The 26,895-nt window shown below is 46.9% G+C and overlaps 1 protein-coding gene across 1 annotated transcript; it reads right to left on the reverse strand.

The window, feature by feature from the left end:
* Window positions 1–1,555: 1,555 nt before the first annotated feature.
* LOC311135268 (uncharacterized protein) lies at window positions 1,556–26,583 on the reverse strand. The gene is made up of 19 exons (XM_084169218.1): window positions 26,506–26,583; window positions 23,879–24,050; window positions 22,930–23,052; window positions 22,624–22,796; window positions 22,264–22,347; window positions 21,835–21,968; window positions 21,541–21,632; window positions 21,235–21,410; window positions 20,622–20,757; window positions 20,420–20,544; window positions 20,128–20,321; window positions 19,847–19,972; window positions 19,603–19,757; window positions 17,603–19,370; window positions 16,146–17,482; window positions 15,859–15,920; window positions 14,845–15,033; window positions 7,359–7,487; window positions 1,556–3,777 (listed from the first exon to the last, which is right to left on the reverse strand). Exons 2-19 carry the CDS (start codon window positions 23,964–23,966, stop codon window positions 3,613–3,615), a joined length of 5,256 nt encoding a protein of 1,751 aa, XP_084025344.1. The 5' UTR covers window positions 23,967–24,050; window positions 26,506–26,583; the 3' UTR covers window positions 1,556–3,612.
* Window positions 26,584–26,895: the final 312 nt, after the last annotated feature.

Genomic DNA, 26,895 nt, shown 5'->3' on the forward strand with positions numbered 1-26,895 from the left:
TTTAGAGATAATTGTTATCAGTATTTTTTATTATTAATTACATTGTCCCAGAAAAATATGTACAAACATTCGAGTGGGCCTCCAGTAGTCTGGCCCAGGCCCAGTGGGACCTCCAGTAGTCTGGCCCAGGCCCAGTGGGACCTCCAGTAGTCTGGCCCAGGCCCAGTGGGACCTCCAGTAGTCTGGCCCAGGCCCAGTAGGACCTCCAGTAGTCTAACCCAGGCCCAGTGGGACCTCCAGTAGTCTGGCCCAGGCCCAGTGGGACCTCCAGTAGTCTGGCCCAGACCCAGTGGGACCTCCAGTAGTCTGGCCCAGGCCCAGTGGAACCTCCAGTAGTCTGGCCCAGGCCCAGTGGGGCCTCCAGTAGTCTAACCCAGGCCCAGTGGAACCTCCAGTAGTCTGGCCCAGGTCCAGTGAGCTAGAGTCAAGGCAACAGTAAGGATAACACAGACCTGCCAGGGAAGGAGAGAAAACCCTCTCCACTGGCTCAGTTAGTATAGAGCAACAAACCATTGCTCAGAAAAACCTACAGCAGAATAGTGGAAATCAGGCAGGGTTGGGGTTTCCACCTTCATTCCAGCCAATTCAGGCATTGAAATGCATTCCTATGGAGAAATGCCATGGCTGCTTTAACAGTTGACAGGAATTGTACTGGAATTAATATAACCCCAACCCTGGTGAAATACCCTTATCTCATCATTTCATCACAGTTTGAGAGGAACTGCTTGTAAAAATGTGTCATTATCCTCCTGTTAAATATTATGGTATTATGATTGTGGGTTCCTTTCCTAAATGTTGCCCATTCGGTCACAAAAGTTATCCCCTAAATTTTGCATGTTAGTAAAACATGAACACCAGAGCAAAAAGTAAATTGGGACAAATCTTACTTTTATTTCACTTAGTTATAATTTTGTGTTTTCCCTTTTTGAAGCACTTGTTGGTTAAGGGTTTGTAAGTAAGCATTTCACTGTTGTATTCGGCGCATGTGGCAAATCAACTCTTTGTTTACTTGTCCTAAGTGTCAAGTAAACAAAGAGGGGAAAAACAAACAAAATACATTCACAACTCAAGCACCTGTTTTCCCATCCCCACTCTCAAAAACAAGGTACAGTACATGCTCAATTCCAAACAACCCCTGGACATTTCAAGTGCATCTTAAAGGATCAGATAGGTACAGTATGCACAATTTGGTAATAGCTCCATCTTGCCCTCTGATATACCTATCAAATCCTTTCAGGTTTACAGAAGTGCCAAGGGGATAATATTCAGGGATTGATTTGGAAGGTGCAGGACAAGACAAGCCTAGTCCAAGGCAGGTCCACACACACCCATTCTATTAAACACACACAGTATGGACACGTCAATTACAAAAAAGGAAAAGATGGGGTTATATTGTCAATACCTTTTCTACATATAAACTTTTAGAAGAGATTAAGAGGATTCTGAAAATAAGTAGAGAAGGCCAACAGTTTTCAGGTACAGTGGACAGCAGTATTCATTATCAGGAAGGAAGCCAACCACTTCCTCCAATGAAAAACAGTGATAAGGATGACATGAATTGCATACAGTATACTGCTCTTTAATTTTTATTTATCTTATTTTTCTTAAAACTGCATTCTTGGTTAAGGGCTTGTAAGTAAGCATTTCACTGTAAGGTCTACACCTGTTGTGTTCGGCGCATGTTTCTGTCACCCACGCCACCTGACTAGGAAAAACCTTGGGCCTTGGTTAAGAGTTCTTTCAAGTCAGGTCATGTGGTCATCAAAAACATCCTGGCCCTGACTACAGACTGTTACCTAATTAACCATGTGCATGCTCCCCACTACAAGATTACGTTGATATTTGTAAGTAATAAAACAACATCCGTTTGTTTGTGGCAAAACTGTGGCCAACCAGTGTCAAGAATAAGGGTTTTTGCTAATGTTATTAAAACTGGAAAATTTACTTTTTGATTCAGACAATCTTTCAGAGGAAATGTGAACAACTAGTTGAGTTCATAATCAAGTGTGAATGTGTGAACTGCAAACATTAAGATGCAATACAGGCATGGTCTTCTTTGTCTTATGACATAGCCCATGTTACCAATATAGAACAGGACTAGCCAATTGATTCTGCAATAACTATAAAATAACAGAGAAAATAATGGTGAAGGTGCAGAATTCACTCAGCTTCAGAACATATTAAACTCCTGTCCCCCAGGGCTGCAGTGTCTGCTGGTTTTCATTCATCCTTGGCAAATTACTGGTCAGTTGATCAATTAAAGCTGATGATTGAAGTCACCTCACCTGGTTTCCTATGTCTTAATCAATAGCTGATGTAAAAGTAGAATTAAAACCAGTACACTTTGGGCCTTGTCTGAATTTGAGAAAATGCACAAATAAAAACTTTATCAACAACAATGTTTTTTTGGAAGTCTGAGTTGTGTGCCCTTATCTCAAGTGAGTATTCTGCCAATAGAGACCAGAGGAGCGTTAACTGAATCTGAGCACCACTAAGGAGGACAGCCACTATGTGTAGCCACACGCAGATGTAGGATCTTAACTTGATCACCCTGTTGTTGCAGGACATTTCAAGGCACAGCAGGAAATGCAAACATGTAGCGTATTCATGGTTTAAAAAGGCTTCTAAAGTTTGATATTCCCACTTTAAAATTTCAGACTTGATTTGCCCCAACTAAAAATTTATCAACCCCTACAAAAATGTTATTTAGTTATAATCCACACAATAATTCAAATGTCCTGTTGCTGCAAGACTATTTTCCTGCTGTGAGAAACTAGTCAAATTAAGATCCTAACTGTACCATTTGGCCAACCAGCACTCCATCAGACCCACATCCCATAGCACAGAGACATCAAACTTCATCCAGAACCATTCACAGTATACATTTGTGAATTCCCAGTAGGCAGCTAACTCAACTGAAAGGGCATACATACTGAATTCAAAATCTGTATTTACACCAAATCTAAAATCAGAAATAACTTTTCTACTCTACAAAATTGCATTCCTGTATTTTTCTGCATTGTGGCATTATTTTCTTCTAACACGTTAACGACGGCATTAGACTTTGACACCACAAAATTAGGACATAAATACCCTGCACAAATAGACAAAAAAAGTCAGCACTGCTTCTTCTCAGACATTTTGTCTGTAGAAATAGCTGATTCACATTATTCCTCAGCCTCTCTTGATTGAAAGGCTATCTGACAGAGCTGTCTGTTTAAGACAGAATCTCTGCAGTAACCTCTCAGAGTAGACCAAGCTAGACCATGAGAACAAAGTGCATGGACATAGTCTGGCCTTGTGTGAATCTTGAAACAAATCCAATTCAAAACAGATGCTTGTCAGTCAGTGGTAATCAAAGTGGGTCCACTAAGTTATTTCCACATATTTCAATGAAAAGGCTATTCCATTATTTTGTGAGACGGTGAATTACTATGGACCGAACGTAACAACTTTATAGTCCCTAAAAACAATGTAGAAACCAGCCAATCTGGAGGCAGTATTTCTCAAAGCCCTTGAGTCCCCTAACAACTTGACATAATTTTATAACAGAAATGATCAAATGAGTGTGAAAATGGCTGAGTATCCAGTGTGTGGATGAATGTGGGGTCCTCATGGGGTCTCTGGGTCATTTGTTCCATCAGTTTCTGCCTCCTGCGTCTTCCCTCCATCCTCTACTTTCCTATATTTCCGCGCGTGTTTGTATTTGTCCACGTAGGCTTTGACCAGGTTGGCCACTTTTACAGGGTTGATCTCCCCGCTCTTACTATGGCAGACCTGGAAACGCAATGGAAAACAAATCACATGCATGTTAAGTGAAGCAATGTACAAGCACAGTCAAATTACTTTATTTAAATCCACAGTGAAACACAATGGCTGTCTTTCTGGAAGAATTAGTGGAAGACTCAGTCGATGAATGTAAACTCTCATATTGCACAAGTTGGGGCAAGCCATTATATCAGGGATGGGCAACTTTTATGGGAGTGGGGGCCACATAAAATCTGAACTCATGAAGGGCCGCAGTTGCTCCACATCGGTACCCACATCCATAGGCTCCTCCCCCCCCCTCATTGCAAGCAAAACATTTTAGTGGCCCCCGTCTTGACAGCAGAGAGACATTTTACACGTTTCAGAGTTTTTTGCAATTCTACACATTTTGACATGGGGCGGAGAGGAACATTTGCAGTTTTTAATATGATATCTGAGTGAAACTGACTAACAAAATCAATGGGGTCCCCCCGGCTGGTAATTTGATCATGATAACAAGTTTAGATAGCTGGCTGCTAAACTAACTTAGCAATCTAAAAAAAGTTAGCTGACATGGGCTAATTGACTGACTATCAGGCCCCGCTCTCTCGCTTTCCCAGATGTTTAGTTCATTTCATTCCAATCTCCTTTGCATTACTGTAGCCATTTTCTGTAACCTGTCAACTATGTGTCTGTCTATCCCTGTTCTCTCCTCTCCGCACAGGTTATACAAACACCTCACACCGCGTGGCTGCTGCCACTCTAACCTGGTGGTCCCTGCATGCACGACCCACGTGGAGTTCCAGGTCTCCGGCAGCCTCTGGAACTGCCGTTCTGCGGCCAACAAGGAAGAGTTCATCTCAGCCTATGCCACCCTCCAGTCCCTTGACTTCTTGGCGCTGACGGAAACATGGATTACCACAGAAAACACTGCTTCTCCTACTGCTCTCTCCTCGTCTGACCATGTGTTCTCGCATACCCCGAGAGCATCTGGTCAGCGGGGTGGTGGCACAGGAATCCTCATCTCTCCCAAGTGGACATTCTCTCTTTTTCCCCTGACCAATCTGTCTATCTCCTCATTTGAATTCCATGCTGTCACAGTCACTAGCCCATTCAAGCTTAACATCCTTATCATTTATCGCCCTCCAGGTTCCCTTGGAGAGTTCATCAATGAGCTTGATGCCTTGATAAGTTCCTTTCCCGAGGATGGCTCACCCCTCACAGTTCTGGGTGACTTTAACCTCCCTACGTCTACCTTTGACTCATTTCTCTCTGCCTCCTTTCCACTCCTCTCCTCTTTTGACCTCACCCTCTCACCGTCCCCCCCTACTCACAAGGCAGGCAATACGCTTGACCTCATCTTTACTAGATGCTGTTCTTCTACTAATCTCACTGCAACTCCCCTCCAAGTCTCCGACCACTACTTTGTATCCTTTTCTCTCTCGCTCTCCTCCAACACTACTCACTCTGCCCCTACTCAGATGGTAATGGGACTCCCTGCGGACCTGGCATCTTTTCACTCCCTCCTCTCTACATTTTCTTCCTCTGTTTCTGCTGCTAAAGCCACTTTCTACTACTCTAAATTCCAAGCATCTGCCTCTAACCCAAGGAAGCTCTTTGCCACCTTCTCCTCCCTGCTGAATCCTCCCCCCCCCCCCCCCTCCCTCTCTCTCTGTGGATGACTTTGTCAACCATTTTGAAAAGGTTGACGACATCCGATCCTCGTTTGTTAAGTCAAATGACACCGCTGGTCCTGCTCACACTGCCCTACCCTATGCTTTGACTTATTTCTCCCCTCTCTCTCCAGATGAAATCTTGCGACGGCCGCCCGCCCAACAACCTGCCCGCTTGACCCCATCTCCTCCTCTCTTCTCCAGACCATTTCCGGAGACCTTCTCCCTTATCTCACCTCTCTCATCAACTCATCCTTGACCGCTGGATATGTCCCTTCCATCTTCAAGAGAGCGAGAGTTGCACCCCTTCTCAAAAAACCTACAGTCGATCCCTCCGATGTCAACAACTACAGACCAGTATCCCTTCTTTCTTTTCTCTCCAAAACTCTTGAGCGTGCCGTCTTTAGCCAACTCTCTTGCTATCTCTCTCAGAATTACCTTCTTGATCCAAACCAGTCAGGTTTCAAGACTGGTCATTCAACTGAGACTGCTCTTCTCTGTGTCACGGAGGCTCTCCGCACTGCTAAAGCTAACTCTCTCTCCTCTGCTCTCGTCCTTCTAGAACTATCTGCTGCCTTTGATACTGTGAACCATCAGATCCTCCTCTCCACCCTCTCCGAGTTGGGCATCTCCGGCGCGGCTCACTCTTGGATTGTGTCCTACCTGACACGTCGCTCCTACCAGGTGGCGTGGCGAGAATCTGTCTCCGCACCACGTGCTCTCACCACTGGTGTCCCCCAGGGCTCAGTTCTAGGCCCTCTCCTATTCTCGCTATACACCAAGTCACTTGGCTCTGTCATATCCTCACATGGCCTCTCCTATCATTGCTACGCAGACGACACACAATTAATCTTCTCCTTTCCCCCTTCTGATAACCAGGTGGCGAATCGCATCTCTGCATGTCTGGCAGACATATCAGTGTGGATGACGGATCACCACCTCAAGCTGAACCTCGGCAAGACGGAGCTGCTCTTCCTCCCGGGGAAGCACTGCCCGTTCCAAGATCTCGCCATCACGGTTGACAACTCCGTTGTGCCGTCCTCCCAGAGTGCAAAGAGCCTTGGCGTGACCCTGGACTACACCCTGTCGTTCTCCGCTAACATCAAGGCGGTGACCTGATCCTGTAGGTTCATGCTCTTCAACATTTGCAGAGTACGACCCTGCCTTACACAGGAAGCGGCACAGGTCCTAATCCAGGCACTTGTTATCTCCCGTCTGGATTACTGCAACTCGCTGTTGGCTGGGCTCCCTGCCTGTGCCATTAAACCCCTACAACTCATCCAGAACGCCGCAGCCCGTCTGGTGTTCAACCTTCCCAAGTTCTCTCACGTCACCCCGCTCCTCCGCACACTCCACTGGCTTCCAGTTGAAGCTCGTATCTGCTATAAGACCATGGTGCTTGCCTACAGAGCTGTGAGGGGAACGGCACCTCCGTACCTTCAGGCTCTGATCAGTCCCTACACCCAAACGAGGGCATTGCGTTCATCCACCTCTGCGGAAGCACAGTTCCCGCTCAGCCCAGTCAAAACTGTTCGCTGCTCTGGCACCCCAATGGTGGAACAAGCTCCCTCACGACGCCAGGACAGCGGAGTCACTCACCACCTTCCGGAGACACTTGAAACCCCACCTCTTTAAGGAATACCTGGGATAGGATAAAGTAATCCTTCTACCCCCCCTTACCCCACCCCAAAGAAAAAAAAGTGACATAAGAGAAAAACTGCTGATGCACCACTAATTGGTCCGAGGGCCTTCAAAAGGGGGGCCGGGCCGCATGGCCGCCAGTTACCCACCCCTGCCTTACATCAACCAATGAAAGACACTTGATCCAAAGATTCACTCCCATGATAAACATCTTTGGTTTCATTAATATGTGCGTGTTATCCAGTTTCCATAAAAACTCATTTTAATTTGTCATTTTGAGCGAATGATCAGGTGTACCTTCTGGACAGCCTTGCGTACGATATCCTTGTACTCGTCCTTAGTGATGTCCCTCTTCTGGTAGAATGGCTTGATAGCCAGCTTTACCTCCTCTATGGCTCTCTCCTGCATGTGGAGTTTCTTTATGTACTGTGGACAGAACCAAGGATTGGTCAACACACACACACACACTATTATAAAGGGGTCCAGAGCCATGTATTTACATGGCTCTGAAGGGGACCGGTCATTCGCTTGCAACAAGTATTTGTATTTATTATGGATCCCCGTCAGCAGCTACTCTTCCTGGGGTCCAGCAAAATTAAGGCAGTTATACAATTTAAAAAAAAACATTACAATACATTTACAACAGATTTCACAACACATTGTGTTCCCTCAGACCCCTACTCTACTACCACATATCTACAACACAGAATCCATGTGTATGTGTGTGTATAGTGCATATGTTATTGTGTGTTTGTATGCATGTGTCTGTGCCTATGTTTGTGTTGCTTCACAGTCCCTGCTGTTCCATAAGGTGTACCTTTATCAGTTTTTTTAAATCTAATTCTACTGCTTGCATGAGTTACTTGATGTGGAATAGAGTTCCATGTAGTCATGGCTCTATGTAGTACTGTGTGCCTCCCATAGTCTGTTCTGGACTTGGGGACTGTGAAGAGACCTCTTGTGGCATCTTGTGGAGGTATGCATGGGTGTCTGAGCTGTGCGCCAGTAGTTCAAACAGACAGCTCGGTGCATTCAACATGTCAATACCTCTCACAAATACAAGTAGTGATGAAGTCAACCTCTCCTCCACTTTGAGCCAGGAGAGATTGACATGCATATTATTAATGTTAGCTATCTGTGTACATCTAAAGGTCAGCTGTGCTGCCCTGTTCTGAGCCAATTGCAATTTTCCTAAGTCCCTCTTTGTGGCACCTGACCACGATTGCACAGTAGTCCAGGTGCGACAAAACTAGGATCTGTAGGACCTGCCTTATTGATAGTGTTATTAAGAAGGCAGAACAACACTTTATTACAGACAGTCCTCTCTCAATCTTAGCTACTGTTGTATCAATATGTTTTGACCATGACAGTTTACAATCCAGGGTTACTCCAAGCAGTTTAGTCACCTCAACTTGCTCAATTTCCACATTATTAATTACAAGATTTAGTTGAGGTTTAGTGAATGAATTGTCCCAAATACAATGCTTTTAGTTTTAGAAATATTTAGGACTAACTTATTCCTTGCCACCCATTCTGAGACTAACTGCAGCTCTTTGTTAAGTGTTGCAATAATTTCAGTCGCTGTAGTAGCTGACGTGAATAGTGTTGAGTCATCCGCAATACAGTGCCTTGCAAAAGTATTCACCCACCTTGGCATTTTTCCAATTTTGTTGCCTTACAACCTGGAATTAAAATGGATTTTTTGGGGGGTTTGTATCATTTGATTTACACAACATGCCTACCACTTTGAAGATGCAAAATATTTTTTGGGGTGAAACAAACAAGAAATAAGACAAAAAAACAGAACTTGAGCATGCATAACTATTCCGCCCCCCCCAAAGTCAATACTTTGTAGAGCCACCTTTAGCAGCAATTACAGCTGCAAGTCTCTTGGGGTATGTCTCTATAAGCTTGGCACATCTAGCCTCTGGGATTTTTGCCCATTCTTCAAAGCAAAACTGCTCCAGCTCTTTCAAGTTGGATGGGTTCCGCTGGTGTACAGCAATCTTTAAGTCATACCACAGATTCTCACTTGGATTGAGGTCTGGGCTTTGACTAGGCCATTCCAAGACATGTAAATGTTTCCCCGTAAAGTGTTGCTTTAGCAGTATGCTTAGGGCCAACTTTGGCGGATAGCCGTCGTCGGGTGAGGTTGTGTCTCTCTCTGGCAGGAGGTAAGCTTGGCTTATATGGTGTCGAGTAAAGCTTAAACTATGTATTTAGACTGTAGTTAGGTATTGTAGGTAGTTATCGTGGGTTATTGTATGTAATTATTGTAGGTAAGTATTGTATTCGGCTGAGCCCGGTGAAGCACAAGGCTAGCTAACCCACTACCTGGACTAGCTAGCAGGTAGCTACTGGTAACTATTAGCAACTGTGGATAGTTGTTTCACGCTTGAGAGTACCTGTAATTACGCCAGCTAGCTGCCTACAATAATTACATACAATAATGCCTACCATTCAGCTGTTTTTCTAACCTCATTGTCTGAAGCGTTAACGTTGGGTAGTAAGTAGCTACTGTGCTCGAAATGTAGCTAGCTTGTTGCTACCTGGATAGCTAACTAAACAATAGCTGGAACGACCTAGCGAACAGACGCGAACTGGCCGAGTCGATTCAGTGGCTAGCTTTGCACTTGGCTAGCTAACAGTAGCTGCTAGGGGTAAGTTAAAACCTACATTTGTGTTTTGTTTTTACATACTGGTAGCCAGAGTCGTTCAAGGGAATTCGGGACATGGGTGACTAGTTAACGTTAGCTTGGCTCTCTCGGTGTGTTCGTGCCGTGGGAGGAGGGGTTGGTTCATTGACAGAGAGCAATGGCTAGCTAGTATGCTAACTATTCTAGCTAACTAACTGGCTGAATAAGTTGACGACGGACTCACTCAAGCTGTCGGGACTAACCCACAACGTTAGACACGGACACGAATGATCTGCTTGGCGTGTTGACACACTGGTGGTTTGTTGTGGCCGAGTATTGGTGCTAAACCGTGTTGTTGGAGGCTGGCATGCTAGTTGGCTGTGGCGTCATAGGACTAGGTGCCCTGGACGGTTTTCACTGAAGAATACTGTACCAAGTTAGCTATCTGAATAAACTAAGTTAGTCTATTCCTAGAAAACATTGAACTGCTGTAGTTTACAACAATTATAGTTTCTGAGGTGGAAGTTGGGAGAGTTATATTTGGGTGTTTCAGTGAAACGTAAGTGAGGGAGGCTCCGCTCTCTCGCTTTCCCAGATGTTTAGTTAATTTCATTCCAATCTCCTTTGCATTATTGTAGCCATTTTCTGTAGCCTGTCTATCCCTGTTCTCTCCTCTCCGCACAGGCTATACAAACGCCTCACACCGCGTGGCTGCTGCCTCTCTAACCTGGTGGTCCCTGCACGCACGACCCACGTGGAGTTCCAGGTCTCCGGCAGCCTCTGGAACTGCCATTCTGCGGCCAACAAGGCAGAGTTCATCTCAGCCTATGCTACCCTCCAGTCCCTCGATTTCTTGGCGCTGACGGAAACATGGATTACCACTGAAAACACTGCTACTCCTACTGCTCTCTCCTCGTCTGACCATGTGTTCTCGCATACCCCCGAGAGCATCTGGTCAGCGGGGTGGCGGCACAGGAATCCTCATCTCTCCCAAGTGGACATTCGCTCTTTTTCCCCTGACCCATCTGTCTATCTCCTCATTTGAATTCCATGCTATCACAGTCACTAGCCCATTCAAGCTTAACATCCTTATCATTTATCGCCCTCCAGGTTCCCTTGGAGAGTTCATCAATGAGCTTGACGCCTTGATAAGTTCCTTTCCCGAGGATGGCTCACCCCTCACAGTTCTGGGTGACTTTAACCTCCCTACGTCTACCTTTGACTCATTTCTCTCTGCCTCCTTTCCACTCCTCTCCTCTTTTGACCTCACCCTTTCACCATCCCCCCCTACTCACAGGGCAGGCAATACGCTTGACCTCATCTTTACTAGATGCTGTTCTTCTACTAATCTCACTGCAACTCCCCTCCATGTCTCCGACCACTACTTTGTATCCTTTTCTCTCTCGCTCTCCTCCAACACTTCTCACACTGCCCCTACTCAGATGGTAATGCGCCGTCGCAACCTTCGCCCTCTCTCTCCCGCTACTCTCTCCTCTTCCATCCTATCATCTCTTCCCTCTGCTCAATCCTTCTCCCTCCAATCTCCTGATTCTGCCTCCTCAACCCTCCTCTCCTCCCTTTCTGCATCCTTTGACTCTCTATGTCCCCTATCCTCCCGGCCGGCTCGGTCCTCCCCTCCTGCTCCGTGGCTTGACGACTCATTGCGAGCTCACAGAACAGGGCTACGGGCAGCCGAGCGGAAATGGAGGAAAACTAGACTCCCTGCGGACCTGGCATCTATTTACTCCCTCCTCTCTACATTTTCTTCCTCTGTTTCTGCTGCTAAAGCCACTTTCTACCACTCTAAATTCCAAGCATCTGCCTCTAACCCTAGGAAGCTCTTTGCCACCTTCTCCTCCCTGCTGAATCCTCCTCACCCCCCCCCCCCCCCCCCCTCCCCTCCCTCTCTGTGGATGACTTTGTCAACCATTTTGAAAAGAAGGTTGACGACATCCGATCCTCGTTTGTTAAGTCAAATGACACTGCTGGTCCTGCTCACACTGCCCTACCCTATGCTTTGACTTATTTCTCCCCTCTCTCTCCAGATGAAATCTTGCGACTTGTGATGGCCGGCCGCCCAACAACCTGCCCGCTTGACCCTATCCCCTCCTCTCTTCTCCAGACCATCTCCGGTGACCTTCTCCCTTACCTCACCTCGCTCATCAACTCATTCTTGACCGCTGGCTATGTCCCTTGCGTCTTCAAGTGAGCGAGAGTTGCACCCCTTCTCAAAAAACCTACACTCGATCCTTCCGATGTCAACAACTACAGACCAGTATCCCTTCTTTCTTTTCTCTCCAAAACTCTTGAGCGTGCCGTCTTTAGCCAACTCTCTTGCCATCTCTCAGAATGACCTTCTTGATCCAAACCAGTCAGGTTTCAAGACTGGTCATTCAACTGAGACTGCTCTTCTGTGTCATGGAGGCTCTCTGCACTGCTAAAGCTAACTCTCTCTCCTCTGCTCTTGTCATTCTAGACCTGTCTGCTGCCTTTGATACTGTGAACCATCAGATCATCCTCTCCACCCTCTCCGAGTTGGGCATCTCCGGCGCGGCTCACTCTTGGATTGCGTCCTACCTGACAGGTCGCTCCTACCAAGTGGCGTGGCGAGAATCCGTCTCCGCACCACGTGCTCTCACCACTGGTGTCCCCCAGGGCTCAGTTCTAGGCCCTCTCCTATTCTCGCTATACACCAAGTCACTTGGCTCTGTCATATCCTCACATGGCCTCTCCTATCATTGCTACGCAGACGACACACAACTAATCTTCTCCTTTCCCCCTTCTGACAACTAGGTGGCGAATCGCATCTCTGCATGTCTGGCAGACATATCAGTGTGGATGACGGATCACCACCTCAAGCTGAACCTCGGCAAGACGGAGCTGCTCTTCCTCCCGGGGAAGGACTGCCCGTTGCATGATCTCGCCATCACAGTTGACAACTCCGTTGTGTCCTCCTCCCAGAGTGCAAAGAGCCTTGGCGTGACCCTGGACAACACCCTGTCGTTCTCCGCTAACATCAAGGCGGTGACCGGATCCTGTAGGTTCATGCTCTACAACATTCGGAGTATGACCCTGCCTTACACAGGAAGCGGCACAGGTCCTAATCCAGGCACTTGTCATCTCCCGTCTGGATTACTGCAACTTGCTGTTGGCTGGGCTTCCTGCCTGTGCCATTAAACCCCTACAACTCATCCAGAATGCCGCAGCCCGTCTGGTGTTCAACCTTCCCAAGTTCTCTCACATCACCCCGCTCCTCCGCACACTCCACTGGCTTCCAGTTGAAGCTTGCATCTGCTACAAGACCATGGTGCTTGCCTACGGAGTGAGGGGAACGGCACCTACGTACCTTCAGGCTCTGATCAGTCCCTACACCCAAACAAGGGCATTGCGTTCATCCACCTCTGGCCTGCTGGCCCCCCTACCTCTGCGGAAGCACAGTTCCCGCTCAGCCCAGTCAAAACTGTTCGCTGCTCTGGCACCCCAATGGTGGAACAAACTCCCTCACGACGCCAGGACAGCGGAGTCACTCACCACCTTCCGGAGACACTTGAAACCCCACCTCTTTAAGGAATACCTGGGATAGGATAAAATAATACTTCTACCCCCCCTTACCCCACCCCAAAGAAAATAAGAAAAAAAAACATATCGTAAAGTGGTTATCCCACTGGCTATAAGGTGAATGCACCAATTTGTAAGTCGCTCTGGATAAGAGCGTCTGCTAAATGACGTAAATGTAAATGTCATTGTCCTGCTGGAAGGTGAAACTCCGTCCCAGTCTCAAATCTCTGGAAGACTGAAAAAGGTTTCCCTCAAGAATTTCCCTGTATTTAGCGCCATCCATCATTCCTTCAATTCTGACCAGTTTCCCAGTCCCTGCAGATGAAAAACATCCCAACAGCATGATGCTGCCACCACCATGCTTCACTGTGGGGATGGTGTTCTCGGGGTGATGAGAGGTGATGAGAGGTGTTGGGTTTGCGCCAGACATAGCGTTTTCCTTGATGGCCAAAAAGCTCAATTTGAGTCTCATCTGACCAGAGTACCTTCTTCCATATGTTTGGGGAGTCTCCCACATGCCTTTTGGCAAACACAAAAACGTGTTTCCTTATGTTTTAAATTTTTTTAGTCATTTAGCAGACGCTCTTATCCAGAGCGATTTACAGGAGCAATTAGGGTTAAGTGCCTTGCTCAAGGGCACCAACAGATTTTTCACCTAGTCGGCTCTGAGATTAGAACCAGCGACCTTTCGGTTACTGGCACTACGCTCTTAACCACTAAGCAAATACTTTCTCTGGCCACTCTTCCGTAAAGCCCAGCTCTGTGGAGTGTGCGGCTTACAGTGGTCCTATGTACAGATACTCCAATCTCCGCTGTGGAGCTTTGCAGCTCCTTCAGGGTTATCTTTGGTCTCTTTGTTGCCTCTGATTAATGCCCTCCTTGCCTGGTCCGTGAGTTTTGGTGGGCGGCCCTCTCTTGGCCGGTTTGTTGTGTTGCAATATTCTTTCCATTTTTTTAAATAATGGATTTAATGGTGCTCTGTGGGATGTTCAAAGTTTCTGATATTTTTTTATAACTCAACCCTGATCTGTACTTCTCCACAACTTTGTCCCTGACCTGTTTGGAGACCTCCTTGGTCTTCATGGTGCCGCTTGCTTGGTGGTGCCCCTTGCTTAGTGGTGTTGCAGACTCTGGGGCCTTTCAGAACAGGTGTATATACACTGAGATCAGGTGACACTTAAATAATGTCCACCTGTGTGCAATCTAATTATGTGACTTCTGAAGGTAATTGGTTGTACCAGATCTTATTAAGGGGCTTCATAGCAAAGGGGGTGAATACATATGCACGCACCACTTTTCCGTTATAAATTTTTTAGAATTTTTTGGTTTCACTTCACCAATTTGGACTATTTTGTGTATGTCCATTACATGAAAACCAAATTAAAATCAATTTAAATTACAGGTTGTAATGCAACAAAATAGGAAAAACGCCAAGGGGGATGAATACTTTTGCAAGGCACTGTACATAGACACACTGGCTTTAGTAAAGATTGAAAAAAGTAAGGGGCCTAGACAGCTGCTACTGATATCACCCAAGTGTGCATCAATCCATTTGAAGACCGTTGTCCTTCCTTCATCCTCTGACTCACCTTATCGTTCCTAGAAGCATCATCCTCTCCCAGGTCTTCGTTGGGTTCCCCCTGCCCAGGTTTGGACAGCCCTACTGTGGTTAGGCTGCTGGAGCTGGAGGGGGCACTGGGGAGCGTTATGGACACACTGCCCCTCTTGGTGCTCTGGACCTTGGGGTCAGTGAGTGACGTAGCCCCCAAGGGAGCCTCCTATAGGTGGGAAGATTTAGATGAGGCCATCTTCACATGTAAGCCTTTTGATTATTGGACAAATCCCAATTTGAGATGTGTGTGCAAGTATAATGTTAACGTAAACTGTGCATTTCTGTTGATAAATAAAATTAAGCAACACAATTTGATGTGCTGCTAAATTACAGTACAATAATAACATTTTAATTTTAATTTCATTTAATGTCATGTTCATATTCACAACAGAAATATGACCTAACCACAACAATAAACTAGGGAATAAATCTCAACCATCTATTGCCTCATCATGCAGCAGAAAATATGTTGTTATTGTGTTATGGTATTACCAGCACATAATAGCCTTTGTGATGTGTACCTTTGCCCCAGTTTAGATTTGATTTCCCTTTCAAGGTTTCTACTTTCATTTCACCATAAAACCCTCCTCTATCAGATTAAAGTTTCAGTGAGCTGCACTGGCTTTACACGGACACACCACAACTGCTCTCCGAGTCAAAATGGACATACTTCGCCACCTTGTGGCCTTTTAGGAGAGGTGCAAGTTCATTATAGGAATAGTTTGTGTTGAAGGTTTAGGAGCACTAAATCACAGATATCTGTAAAGATCAACAGAACATCTACTTGATTTTGACATGACCGGCCGCCAGTATGATGCCGTGACTAGGTGCCATTTCATGGTGAACTGCCAGTTTACTGATTGATCATAACTACACATTAGCAGGGAAGAAAGGCAGCATACAACGGTAGAGGCCTGAAGCTAAGCACTGACCTCACACCACACAGAACAAAAAACAGCTATCTAGGTAAGGCCAACCTAATGAGCCGTACCTGATTGGAGGTAGGTCTGCGAGCTCCCTCCTGTTTCAGCTTCAGTTTGTAGAGGGCCAGCTCTGAGACGAAGGCAAAACCAACACACATCTTAACTAGCTGTTCTTGTCTTAACTCAAGAGCTATGACCCTCTCTGTGTTATGTGAATTAGAGGTCATTTCTGCACCAGAGTCAAAGAGTCAACTAGAAATGGTTGATTTATGTAATTCAACACGTAATGGCTCTGATTGGGCCAATCCAGGTTATGGTATGCTTAAGTTGTATAAAAATGTACAATAATACTCACTACTGCCAGTCTTCTCTGGCTGTGGCCCCTCTGGCTCCTGCAGGTTCCAGGTGACCCTCTTCACAGAGGGTTTGGCCTTGGCACCTGCTGTGACTGGCACTGGTTCTCCCTCAGTCTTCCCCTCCTCCTCCCCCCCCTCTCCTTCCTTCTCCTGTTTGACCCCAGCCTCCCCACTCTCTCCACCTGGCTCCGTCTTCACATAGTCCAGGCTGTCCAGCATCATGTCCACGTCCATGTCATCATCGTCATAGTCTGAAGGCTCCTCTACCTCGTGCTTCTCTGAGTTCACTGGTACGGGTTGGACAGGTGGAGGAGTCCGGGTGAGGGCCTTTGGTACAGGAGGAAACAGGGATGGGGCCACCTGCAGGGGGCCCCATCCCTGAGGAGGAGCAGGGACAGGGTTGGTGCTGAGTGTTGAGAAGCTGGGGCTGGATTGGCCAGTTTGGGTGGGAGGAACAGGGATGTTGGAGGTCAGTTGTTGAGGCAGCTCAGGCCAGATGGGCTCAGTCTTGATGGTTTCCTTTAACGCTTGATCTTTTTGATCTGCTATGTCTGATGTGGAGACGGCGCACGCCTCCATTATGAGGGCGGAAGGTTGTTCTTTTTCCATCTCCTTGTGCTCTTGCAAGTCCTTGACTGTGCTGAACGTTGACAGAGGTTTGTCTTTCTTGATTGGTTTACTATCCAGTGATTCTTCCAACATATCAAAGGCAGGTTTATCTTTTTTTATCTCTTTGAGCAGCTTAGACTCCTTGAGTAGTTTTGCTGAGAGAGAGGCGTGTCTCTCTGTTCTAATGTCATTGCTGTCACTCTCATTTTTCACCTCTGAGACAGAGAGGACAGAGAGAGGTTTGAGTCCTGAGGACAGCATCTCTTGTTTGATCTCTCGCTCTTTTCTCTCTTCTTTAGCCTCTCTCTCCTCTTTCAGAGGGACACGGGGGAGCACTTTCTCCTTTTTCTTCCCTTTCTGTTCTTCTAGCTTTTTGGAGGAGGTGGTTGAGGAAGACCCTGGTGAACTCTGTGTGCCCTGTGACGACCCCTCTTCTTTCCTCCTCTCTCTGGACCTCGACCTGGACTTCGGCCTCTTCCTGTCTTTCGACCGCACCTGAATCCTGTCCTTTGATCCGGAGGATGATGGTTGTGATCGTGAGTGGTCTTTCCTCCTCTCCCTGGACCTGGAACGGGACCGTGAGCGAGACTGTGAGCAATCACGCTTCTTGTCCTTTGACGGGCGGCCCTTCTCTCTTTCACTCCCTCTGCCCTCGTTCCTCTCCCTGCTCCCTCGCTTCTGCTTTTTCCTCTTGGACCGCTCTCTGCTGCTGGAGCCTGACCCTGACCTTAATCAAAATAATAGTTATTATAATAGGAAATATACTAGAATACATATTATATTATTATTAAAACACCACAAAATCACAGCACACAAAATTTACATTATCACACAATGACATTACTACCTGGAGCGCCTCCTGTCTTTGGACGGAGAGCGTGACCGTCTCTTCTTCCTGCGAGACCTCTCCGAGAAATCAGAGGTAGAGCTGTCTGACGGGGAACGAGTCCTTCTCCTCTCCCTCGAAACCGAACGCCTAGAACTCCTCTCTCCCCCCTTGTCTCCTCTCCTACCCACCTCATAACGTCTCCTCCTTCCTGCCTGGTCCGGGGCCTTGTCTCCCCTCCTCCTGCCTGCCTCCGGGCTGATTGAGGCAGACCGCTGCTCCGTGGAAGACCCCCTGCCTTTGGATGTTTTCCTCCCCTGGCCTGAGGGCCTGGAGTGTGATTCAGACCTGGGTGGGGACCTGGGGAGGCTGTCCTGGAGCTCTGACTTTATCTCAGTCTTCACCATCCTGTTGCTGTGGTGGATTGAGGCTGAGCTGGATGAGGAAGGAGTAGTCTTCTGGTTCTGGGGCTCTCTACTGTTGCCAGTCTGGCTGTGCTGCCCTTTCTCATCCCCTGGCTCGTTCCTCTCCCTCTTCAGATGGACCTGGCTCTGGGACAGAGGTGTGCTGGTGCCACTCATCCCAGACCTGGGTGCGTTGTGAGGGCTGTGACCAGGCTTCGCTGTGTCAGAGTTCTCTAGCTCGCTCTTCACCTCCAGACCTTCTCCTGAGCCCTCATCCCTCTCCAGTGACACCCTACTCTCCAGTGCCTCAGCTTTCACCTGGTGGCTGGCACCTTCCTTGTGCACCATGGTTGGTTTCCCCCCAGCATGGCTCTCTGCTTCGCTGTCTGAGCCGGTTGGGTGGAAGGGGTCGTATATATCCCCCTCTTCCTTCTCCTCTTTGACCGGTGTGTGTGAGGACGTCAGGGGATTCTGTTTGTTCCTGCGCTCCGCTCTTTTCCTCTTCGCCTCCTCTTCCTCCGCGGACGCCGGTTCTAGACAGTTGCCGGCAGCAACAATTGCAGAGGCAACAATTGCAGAGGCGTTGCTAAGCTGTCGGGCGTGCCACGCATTGCCGCTGGCATTGATCCGGAAGCACACCGTGGATGATGTTGATGAAGAGGTGCGGGCAGGGTTAGATGGAGAATCAGAAGAGGTGGAGGAAGAGGAGAAGGAGCTGGAGAAGGCTGAGGAAGGGCCTGCTCTGTCTGGTCTCTGTCCCTCTGTCCTGCCCTGCTGCTGGTCCACACTTTGCTGCCTGCCCCTGTTCCCACCCAAGCTGTTCACACAGGCATCAGGGAATCCATTACTACCACTACCATTAGCACTGCTGCTACTACTACTACTACTACTACTACCCCCTCTGCTGGCGCTGCCATTCGTTAGGCCACCGCTCTGTTTTATCTTTGGTATCCTGGGAAGCACCGATACTGGTGCTTCCCATACTGGTTTAGGAGAAGCCTTCTTAGCCTGGGGCTGTGGTGGCACCGTCTCCCTCCCTCTGGAGTGAGAGTCTGGGGTAGGAGTGTTGGTGGCTGCCCTCTGGGTCCCATGGGGGGGTCGTACACCAGTGGCCTCCGAGTGGCTGTGTCCAGGACAAGGGCTGGGTCTACAGGGGGCAGGGAAGTGGAGGTGTGGGTGACTCAGGATGGGAGGTGGATAAGTGGCCGGGCGGGGGGATGAGGGGGTTAGAGGGGACAGGCAAGGTCCTGCTACCAGGTCTCCGTTAATGGGAAGAGAAAGGGAGCTGGCTGCTGTGTTAGGGGACATCCCTGATTGGAGCTGGGCTACTGATTCACCAGAGTTGCTGCTCCTACTGCTGCCGGGCATGGAAGACGACAAACCCACTACAACACAAACACAAGACAATTTACTCAACATAACTAAAAAAAGTTTGCTGTGTAACACACAGAATCCAACAGACTTCAAAATCAATGGTTGACAAGCAAAAAAACGTTCACTAGTTCTTAAATAGTCAGGTATTAGATACGGTACAAGAAAAATACTAAGAGAAAGAAAGAAAAACAAATGACAAGAGCTTGAACTAAAGAAAGGAAGAAACCCTAGCAGCCAGCTCACATGGTTTGTTATCCTTGAGGGATCCGTCTCTGTTAATGACTACGTATGAACTGTCCATCAGCAGCATGCTCTGTCCTGACAGGATGCTGCCCAGCAGGTCAGGCACTGGGGCCACCTCCGCCACCTCCTCCAACTGGGGCAGGCTCGGCCCCCGCCTACAACACCATGGCAACCACAGGTCAGACATGTACCATATTGAAGGATGTGAGCTAGATAACATGTGGAAGGAGATGAGAAGGGGTACCTGGAGAGGCCAGCAGTGATTGGTCGAGCCACAGGCTGGTGCGAGAGGAGGGCGGAGCGAGATAAGCCACGCCTCTTTGCCTCCAGCAGTGATGTCGTGGCCAAGGCTTGCTCCTCCTCATCATCCCTGGGGTGGGATTTAAACAGCCAATCAACATTCAGAACCGTATTGAGGTCCATTATTGTTGTCTATATGTTCAGTGTTGTCAGCATTAACTGGAGATTTCCACTCTCTGGATAAATAAAGTACTATGTTATCTTATAGTTGTGCCTGAGACAGACCTGCTAGTGAAGGGGTCCAGATCGTAGGGGTCTCCATAGACAGAGAGCGAAGCAGCTCCTATGTCAGCCCTCATACTGCCCAGAGTGGTTTCTGTAGGCCGGTACACAGAGGGAAGGGACGAGCCCCGTTTGGGCTTCCCTATCCCCAGGCTACGGGCTATACGACCACGAGACGTAGGTTCCTTTTTCACCACCTAGGACCACACACACAGATTGAAAATGAGCACTGATTCTGTCATTTTGTTATAGGTACTATACTTTCATGTTATACTTGTTAAATTTGAATTCTCACCAGTTTCCTTCTGGACTTGGTCCTCCTCACTCTCCGTTTCCTCCTCTTCACCCCGGTGCCTGCAGCTTTGCCCTTACCACCCGTGGCAGACGATGACCTCTTACTCTTGCCTTTCCTACGCTTTACTGTGGGCACAAAGCAAATGCATCTCTTTAAAAAATCCAAGTAGGCTGTGTGTGTGTGTGTGTGTGTGTGTTGTCACCTGTCCTGCGTCGTCGGCTGGATGGAACGCGGGGTGTGAGGTTCCGTATGTACACAGCTGTGTTGAGTCCAGCCACCACTGCGTTGATAGTCTCATCCAGCCAGGTGGACTGTGGCATCAGAAAGCTGGGGGAGATCTGAGACCAGAGGAACACTGCATCACTCTACTGATTCTCTGCTGTCTATTTGGACATGCTTTACTTGACATGACCTTCACAGCCGTCTGATGAGGCAGCCTGCAGCATCACTCTAAAGAACCACCACTCTCTGGCTCGCTATTCTAGACCTGCAGGTCAAATGTTACTTGGTGCAAGGAGCGCATTCAAACAAGACAAAATAACATATTGTCATCATTAACCAAATGTTATGTAATACCATACTACATAGACATACTCATCATACACGTTTCAACCCAGGAGAGAAAACATGGGTAACATCATTTTTCATAAGTACATTATCATGCTGCTCACTAAATAATCTTTGATTACAGCATTCATATCAATACTACTCAGTCAGTGATACAGAGTAAGGGCTGTTGACACTAGTGGCGAGGAGCGGAGGGTAGTGAGGGAGAACAGAGAAGCCAGTAGGAAGCAACACGCCTCACGCCAAACCTGTGCAATGCGTGCCTGGGTGATGCGATGGCGGTTGACACTGGCGCGAACCCTCTCGCTCTGCTGGGTGCGGGCGATGGCCCGGGTGGGGCCCGCCGTGGGGAGGTGGGAGCGGCTGGTTGTGGGACGGGTGCTGCTCAGACTCTCCGTGTCGCTCTGCACTTCCACTGAACCCCCTGAGAAGCAGGAACATTGATGAACTCTGGGATCTTGGTAAAAGGACTTACCTGTACTGCTTATTACAAAGAGGATCGTCAAAGTATTCCTCAGATGAAGATGTAATGAGTCAGTACTGAGTATGATTACTTGAATGGCGGTTGTTGGCTTGACACTCTGGGCAGAACCATTCCTCCACAGGGACAGCATCCAGCGGGGGGGTCAGGCACTCCATGTGGTACCTTCCATGGAGCACAGAAATGGAGGGGTAGGAATGAGGTATTAACATGGATATGATCAGAAAATAAAAACCAGGGAAAACCAAAAGGGTTCATTGGAATGATCAGATAAAGATAAATGTATTCCTGATGTCATAAAATCTGGATTTTATGATTAATCAGGAACAATCCCAGAAAGATAGGTGGCATGTGTCACTTGTCTCACCCAGCATCACAGCCGTCACAGAGCAGCAGGCGGTCTTCACGGTCGCTCCCTCCACACACCTCACAGCTGGTCTGTTCCAGCTCCAGGTCTATCACCTCCTCCTGGCCCTCCTTCACTGGTTTCTGCACTGTGATCTGCACTCAACCATCATGCACATAGAGCAATGAGAAGAAAGTGATTGTCTGCTGACTGTTTGCAGCTCCCATGCATGATCCATATTTGGATATACAATGCTTAAACCATAATGGTCTTTGCCACAAAATAACTCAAACACCCTTCATGAGGAATACACACGCCATACGTAGTAGCTACTTCTCTACCTCTCAGAGACCCCCCCCAACAATACATTCAGAAACATCATGCACAACATTAAATCAAGACCAAATAAAATACATTCACCAAGAGGAAGTCAGACATTTTTTAACTCACCATTTTCTGCACTTTCCCGCCATAACATTTTCTCAGGTAGATGTTATTGAAGACTATTCTGTCCACAGGACAGGAGTTTGCATTCTGAGGGAAGAACAAAACACGATTGGATGCACAACATTTGGACACACTAACATATCATTACTGTCCGTCTTAACAAAACCTCAGTTTATAGGACTGAAAGTGAAAGCTGCGGTGTCTTTGGACCATGGTTCCAGTGACGCTAATGAATTTGACGGGTGACTGTCTTCTAGTTCTTCCGAAAATATCATAATTTTGTGTCTGTACTAACACTGAAGTGAATAAAAAGCTTTGACCCCTTGACCTCTCTTCTTGTCCCCTCTGATGTCACCCACCCACCTTGGACCACTCAAGGATGCAGTCGAGGCAGAAGTAGTGTTCGCAGCTCTCTGGCGTGGCCACGGGCTGGCTGTGGAAGGAGTTGAGGCAAATGGGGCATTTCTCTGTGTCCTCGTCTGAGCTCAGACCTGCCAAGTCAGCAGACGCTCCCCCCACCGCGCCCTCTTCTCCATCTGAGAATGTTGTATGATCAGAAGTTATGAAACTCAAGTGGTAGGTCTATACCTTGGCTACTAAAAGTGTACCATGGACCATTTCAGATTCTTTCCCATGAATACAAAATACTACATCTCCATAGTCTCTCACCATCACTGTCATCCTCTTCTTCCTCCTCCTCGTCTTCCTCTCCATCAAGGTGGTCTTCCTCCTCCTCACCACTGTCAGAAGTTCCCTCCTCAGTTTCCTCCCCATCTTCATCACTGTCTTCATCTGTAAGTTGACAAAGAAAAGTAGATGAGTAAGTAATCCAATTATTTCCAATACCAGTAGTGAGGGGTGCTTGAGCCAATCACTAAGGAAGTTTTCACACATAGTTTTGAGCTATAGTTCGAATCAGAATTTGATTATTTGTTACATTGTTTATTTAATTGGTTTTGGTCCGGTTCGTTCCACATTGTCAAATGTCAAAAAAACTAAAATTCCTAAACAAAACCACGTGTCCATGCAAGTAATTTGTTTATTGGAGAAAGATTTAACGTGAGCATTTATCTTTGATTATCATGAAGCATCACTTGTGTCACAATCTTCATATTACTTTAGCTTTGGTCTCAAAACAACATGCGGGAGGAAACAGCGCAATAGCCGCTCTAACTGCGACGTGAAAGGGCTATACAGTAGCCTGTATCCCCAGTATAGCCCCAGTCTCCCCTAATCTGCATCTGATGCTGCTATACTCACTGAATGTTTAAAAGATAAAGTTATGATGATGCATGCATTTCATCAAATGCTCGCAGTCAAATAACCAATAATACTGCGCGACTCCGGTTATTTTCCTGTGTTTGGTCCGGACTGCGTTCTAACCTGCAGCGAACCGCACCACAGTACGAATTCAATCTGACCGAGACAACCATTTTTGAGCGAACCACGTTTCGTGGTTTACTGCGCTCCCAAGTGCGGATAGTGTGTTCACACCAGTCCAACCGAACTAAGGTGGTAAACGCACCAGAGTTCGGAAAAACCGCTACAAACCAATTCGGTGTGAAAGCCTCCTAAGATTCACTCCTTAGGGTATTCATGTAGGAATATGATTCCATACCTGAGATTGCCCACACCGCAGGCCTTTTTTCTTTTCCGTGGGAGGCATTCTGGTTGATCAGCTCATCCTGGCTGTCTTCTTCATCCATGGTTGAACATCAGAGAGCTCCCAGCACCAATATCTAGCTAAATCTCAAAGGCTATGCTTCAAATGAGACATGAATTGTCAGTAGCTGGAAAAGACATGAAATTAAAATGAGTGCCACAACTATTCACCTGGTCCATGCACAAACAAAGCTTTCCTATGTAGTCAGTATTGACACCTGCAACAAGAAAGCATTTTCTAAAAACACCAGATTAAGTAACTATTTATTTTCACACTGTTAATACCGATTTAGCTACTGCATGAGATAGCGGTATGTGAGGGAGCTATGAACAGTGAGGGGAAAAAAATATTTGATCCCCTGCTGATTTTGTACGTTTGCCCAATGACAAAGACATGATCAGTCTATCATTTTAATGGTAGGTTTATTTGAACAGTGAGAGACAGAATAACAAAAAAATCCAGAAAAATGCACGTCAAAAATGTTATAAATTGATTTGCATTTTAATGAGGGAAATAAGTATTTGACCCCTCTGCAAAACATGACTTAGTACTTGGTGGCAAAACCCTTGTTGGCAATCACAGAGGTCAGACGTTTCTTGTAGTTGGCCACCATATTTGCACACATCTCAGGAGGGATTTTGTCCCACTCCTCTTTGCAGATCTTCTCCAAGTCATTAAGGTTTTGAGCGTGACGTTTGGCAACTCGAACCTTCAGCTCCCTCCACAGATTTTCTATGGGATTAAGGTCTGGAGACTGGCTAGGCCATTCCAGGACCTTAATGTGCTTCTTCTTGAGCCACTCCTTTGTTGCCTTGGCCGTGTGTTTTGGGTCATTGTCATGCTGGAATACCCATCCACGACCCATTTTCAATGTCCTGGCTGAGGGAAGGAGGTTTTCACCCAAGATGACAGTAGATGGCACCGTCCATCGTCCCTTTGATGCGGTGAAGTTGTCCTGTCCCCTTAGCAGAAAAACACCCCAGAAGCATAATGTTTCCACCTCCATGTTTGACGGTGGGGATGGTGTTCTTGGGGTCATAGGCAGCATTCCTCCTCCTCCAAACACGGCGAGTTGAGTTGATGCCAAACAGCTCGATTTTTGGCCTCATCTGACCACAACACTTTCACCCAGTTCTCCTCTGAATCATTCAGATGTTCATTGGCAAACTTCAGACGGGCATGTATATGTGCTTTCTTGAGCAGGGGGACCTTGCGGGCGCTGCAGGATTTCAGTCCTTCACAGCGTAGTGTGTTACCAATTGTTTTCTTGGTGACTATGGTCCCAGCTGCCTTGAGATCATTGACAAGATCCTCCTGTGTAGTTCTGGGCTGATTCATCACCGTTCTCATGATCATTGCAACTCCACGAGGTGAGATCTTGCATGGAGCCCCTGGCCGAGGGAGATTGACAGTTATTTTGTGTTTCTTCCATTTGCGAATAATCGCACCAACTGTTGTCACCTTCTCACCAAGCTGCTTGGCGATGGTCTTGTAGCCCATTCCAGCCTTGTGTAGGTCTACAATCTTGTCCCTGACATCCTTGGAGAGCTCTTTGGTCTTGGCCATGGTGGAGAGTTTGGAATCTGATTGATTGCTTCTGTGGACAGGTGTCTTTTATACAGGTAACAAGCTGAGATTAGGAGCACTCCCTTTAAGAGTGTGCTCCTAATCTCAGCTCGTTACCTGTATAAAAGACACCTGGGAGCCAGAAATCTTTCTGATTGAGAGGGGGTCAAATACTTATTTCCCTCATTAAAATGCAAATCAATGTAACATTTTTGACATGCGTTTTTCTGGATTTTGTTGTTGTTATTCTGTCTCTCACTGTTCAAATAAACCTATTATAGACTGATAATTTCTTTATCAGTGGACAAATGTACAAAATCAGCAGGGGATCAAATACTTTTTTTTCCCTCACTGTATGTGAAAACTTGCTAGCATGTCACAAGTCAAGTGGACAGCTTGTTAGCTAATTTAGTCCATTGTGAGACGTAGCTACGTTAACTAGTTAAAACAAAGGTTCAAGTCTGCAAACGTTACCTACTGTAGCTAACTAAGCCTAAATAGTTTCCCAGGCATAAATTACAAGCACAATCCAGACGGACAAATGAAGGACAAATGTATCTAGCTAGTAGTAGCTGTTCAGCTTAACTAGTTATTAAGTAACTACTGTTAGGTAGCTAACAACTGCTGCTGCTTCACTGCCTTCTGTTTCCTCAACAACAAAAAACATTGAGCGGTTTTGGTGTTGCGCTGTGAAGGCATGCTCGCTAAAAGAGTTAGGTAAGTAAACCGTTGTAAATAAGCTTTCATTACCTACCTTATTGCAAAGAAAACGTGCAAGTTTTGGAATATTCTTAGCTAGCTAGCTACCAGTAAATGCATTGTTATGAAGAATAGTCTGCTTGCTGCTAGCCTGCTACTGCTAGCATTAGCTTGAGTCTAAATATAACTTCACTTGCACGCTCCTTATGTTCGGTGCATGTGACATTCATATAATGTTGTCAGTTTAAAAGTTAGCATTATTCAGGAGTACGTTAATGTATCCTTCGAACGTGCAAAGCCAGAGTGTTTACACCTACCCTACGCGGTTGTGAATGGCATGTTTGGAGAAATTTCTCAGTCCACGATTTTTGTTGAGTGACACCGCAGGCTAGAATGGCGGAAAGTACGATTCTCTTCTTCTTCTTCTCTGTGATTTTATGACGTACCACAACTATTGTTGAATTGCCGCCGCCAACTGAACGGGGGTGGGAAAAAATACGAAAAAAGGTCAATTCCATTACAGAGAAGGGGAAAAAAAACATGAATCCACACGTATTACACACCAAAAAAAATAACGTTATAAAAAACATCCCACTCCTTCAGTCATTCAAAAACTCCATAACTCCCTACACAGGCTCTGGGGCTTGCCGCACGAGGCAGAACTGCTGGTGATAGGAACCACAGGAGGCTGCTGAGGGGCGAATGGC

This window comes from Coregonus lavaretus, assembly GCF_964263955.1.
Source record: "Coregonus lavaretus genome assembly, chromosome: 9".
NCBI classification, from domain to species: Eukaryota; Metazoa; Chordata; class Actinopteri; order Salmoniformes; family Salmonidae; genus Coregonus; species Coregonus lavaretus.

What these genes read in the sequence shown, in the direction of transcription:
- LOC311135268 (XM_084169218.1), bottom strand. Translation starts at nt 23,966, where the DNA reads ATGGATGAAGAAGACAGCCAGGATGAGCTGATCAACCAGAATGCCTCC. An exon ending in GCCAGAGAAGACTGGCAGTA is followed by an intron (nt 15,921 to 16,145) that starts GTGAGTATTATT and finishes CCTTCGTCTCAG; the next exon opens with AGCTGGCCCTCTACAAACTG. An exon ending in GCAGACCTACCTCCAATCAG is followed by an intron (nt 15,034 to 15,858) that starts GTACGGCTCATT and finishes TCCCACCTATAG; the next exon opens with GAGGCTCCCTTGGGGGCTAC.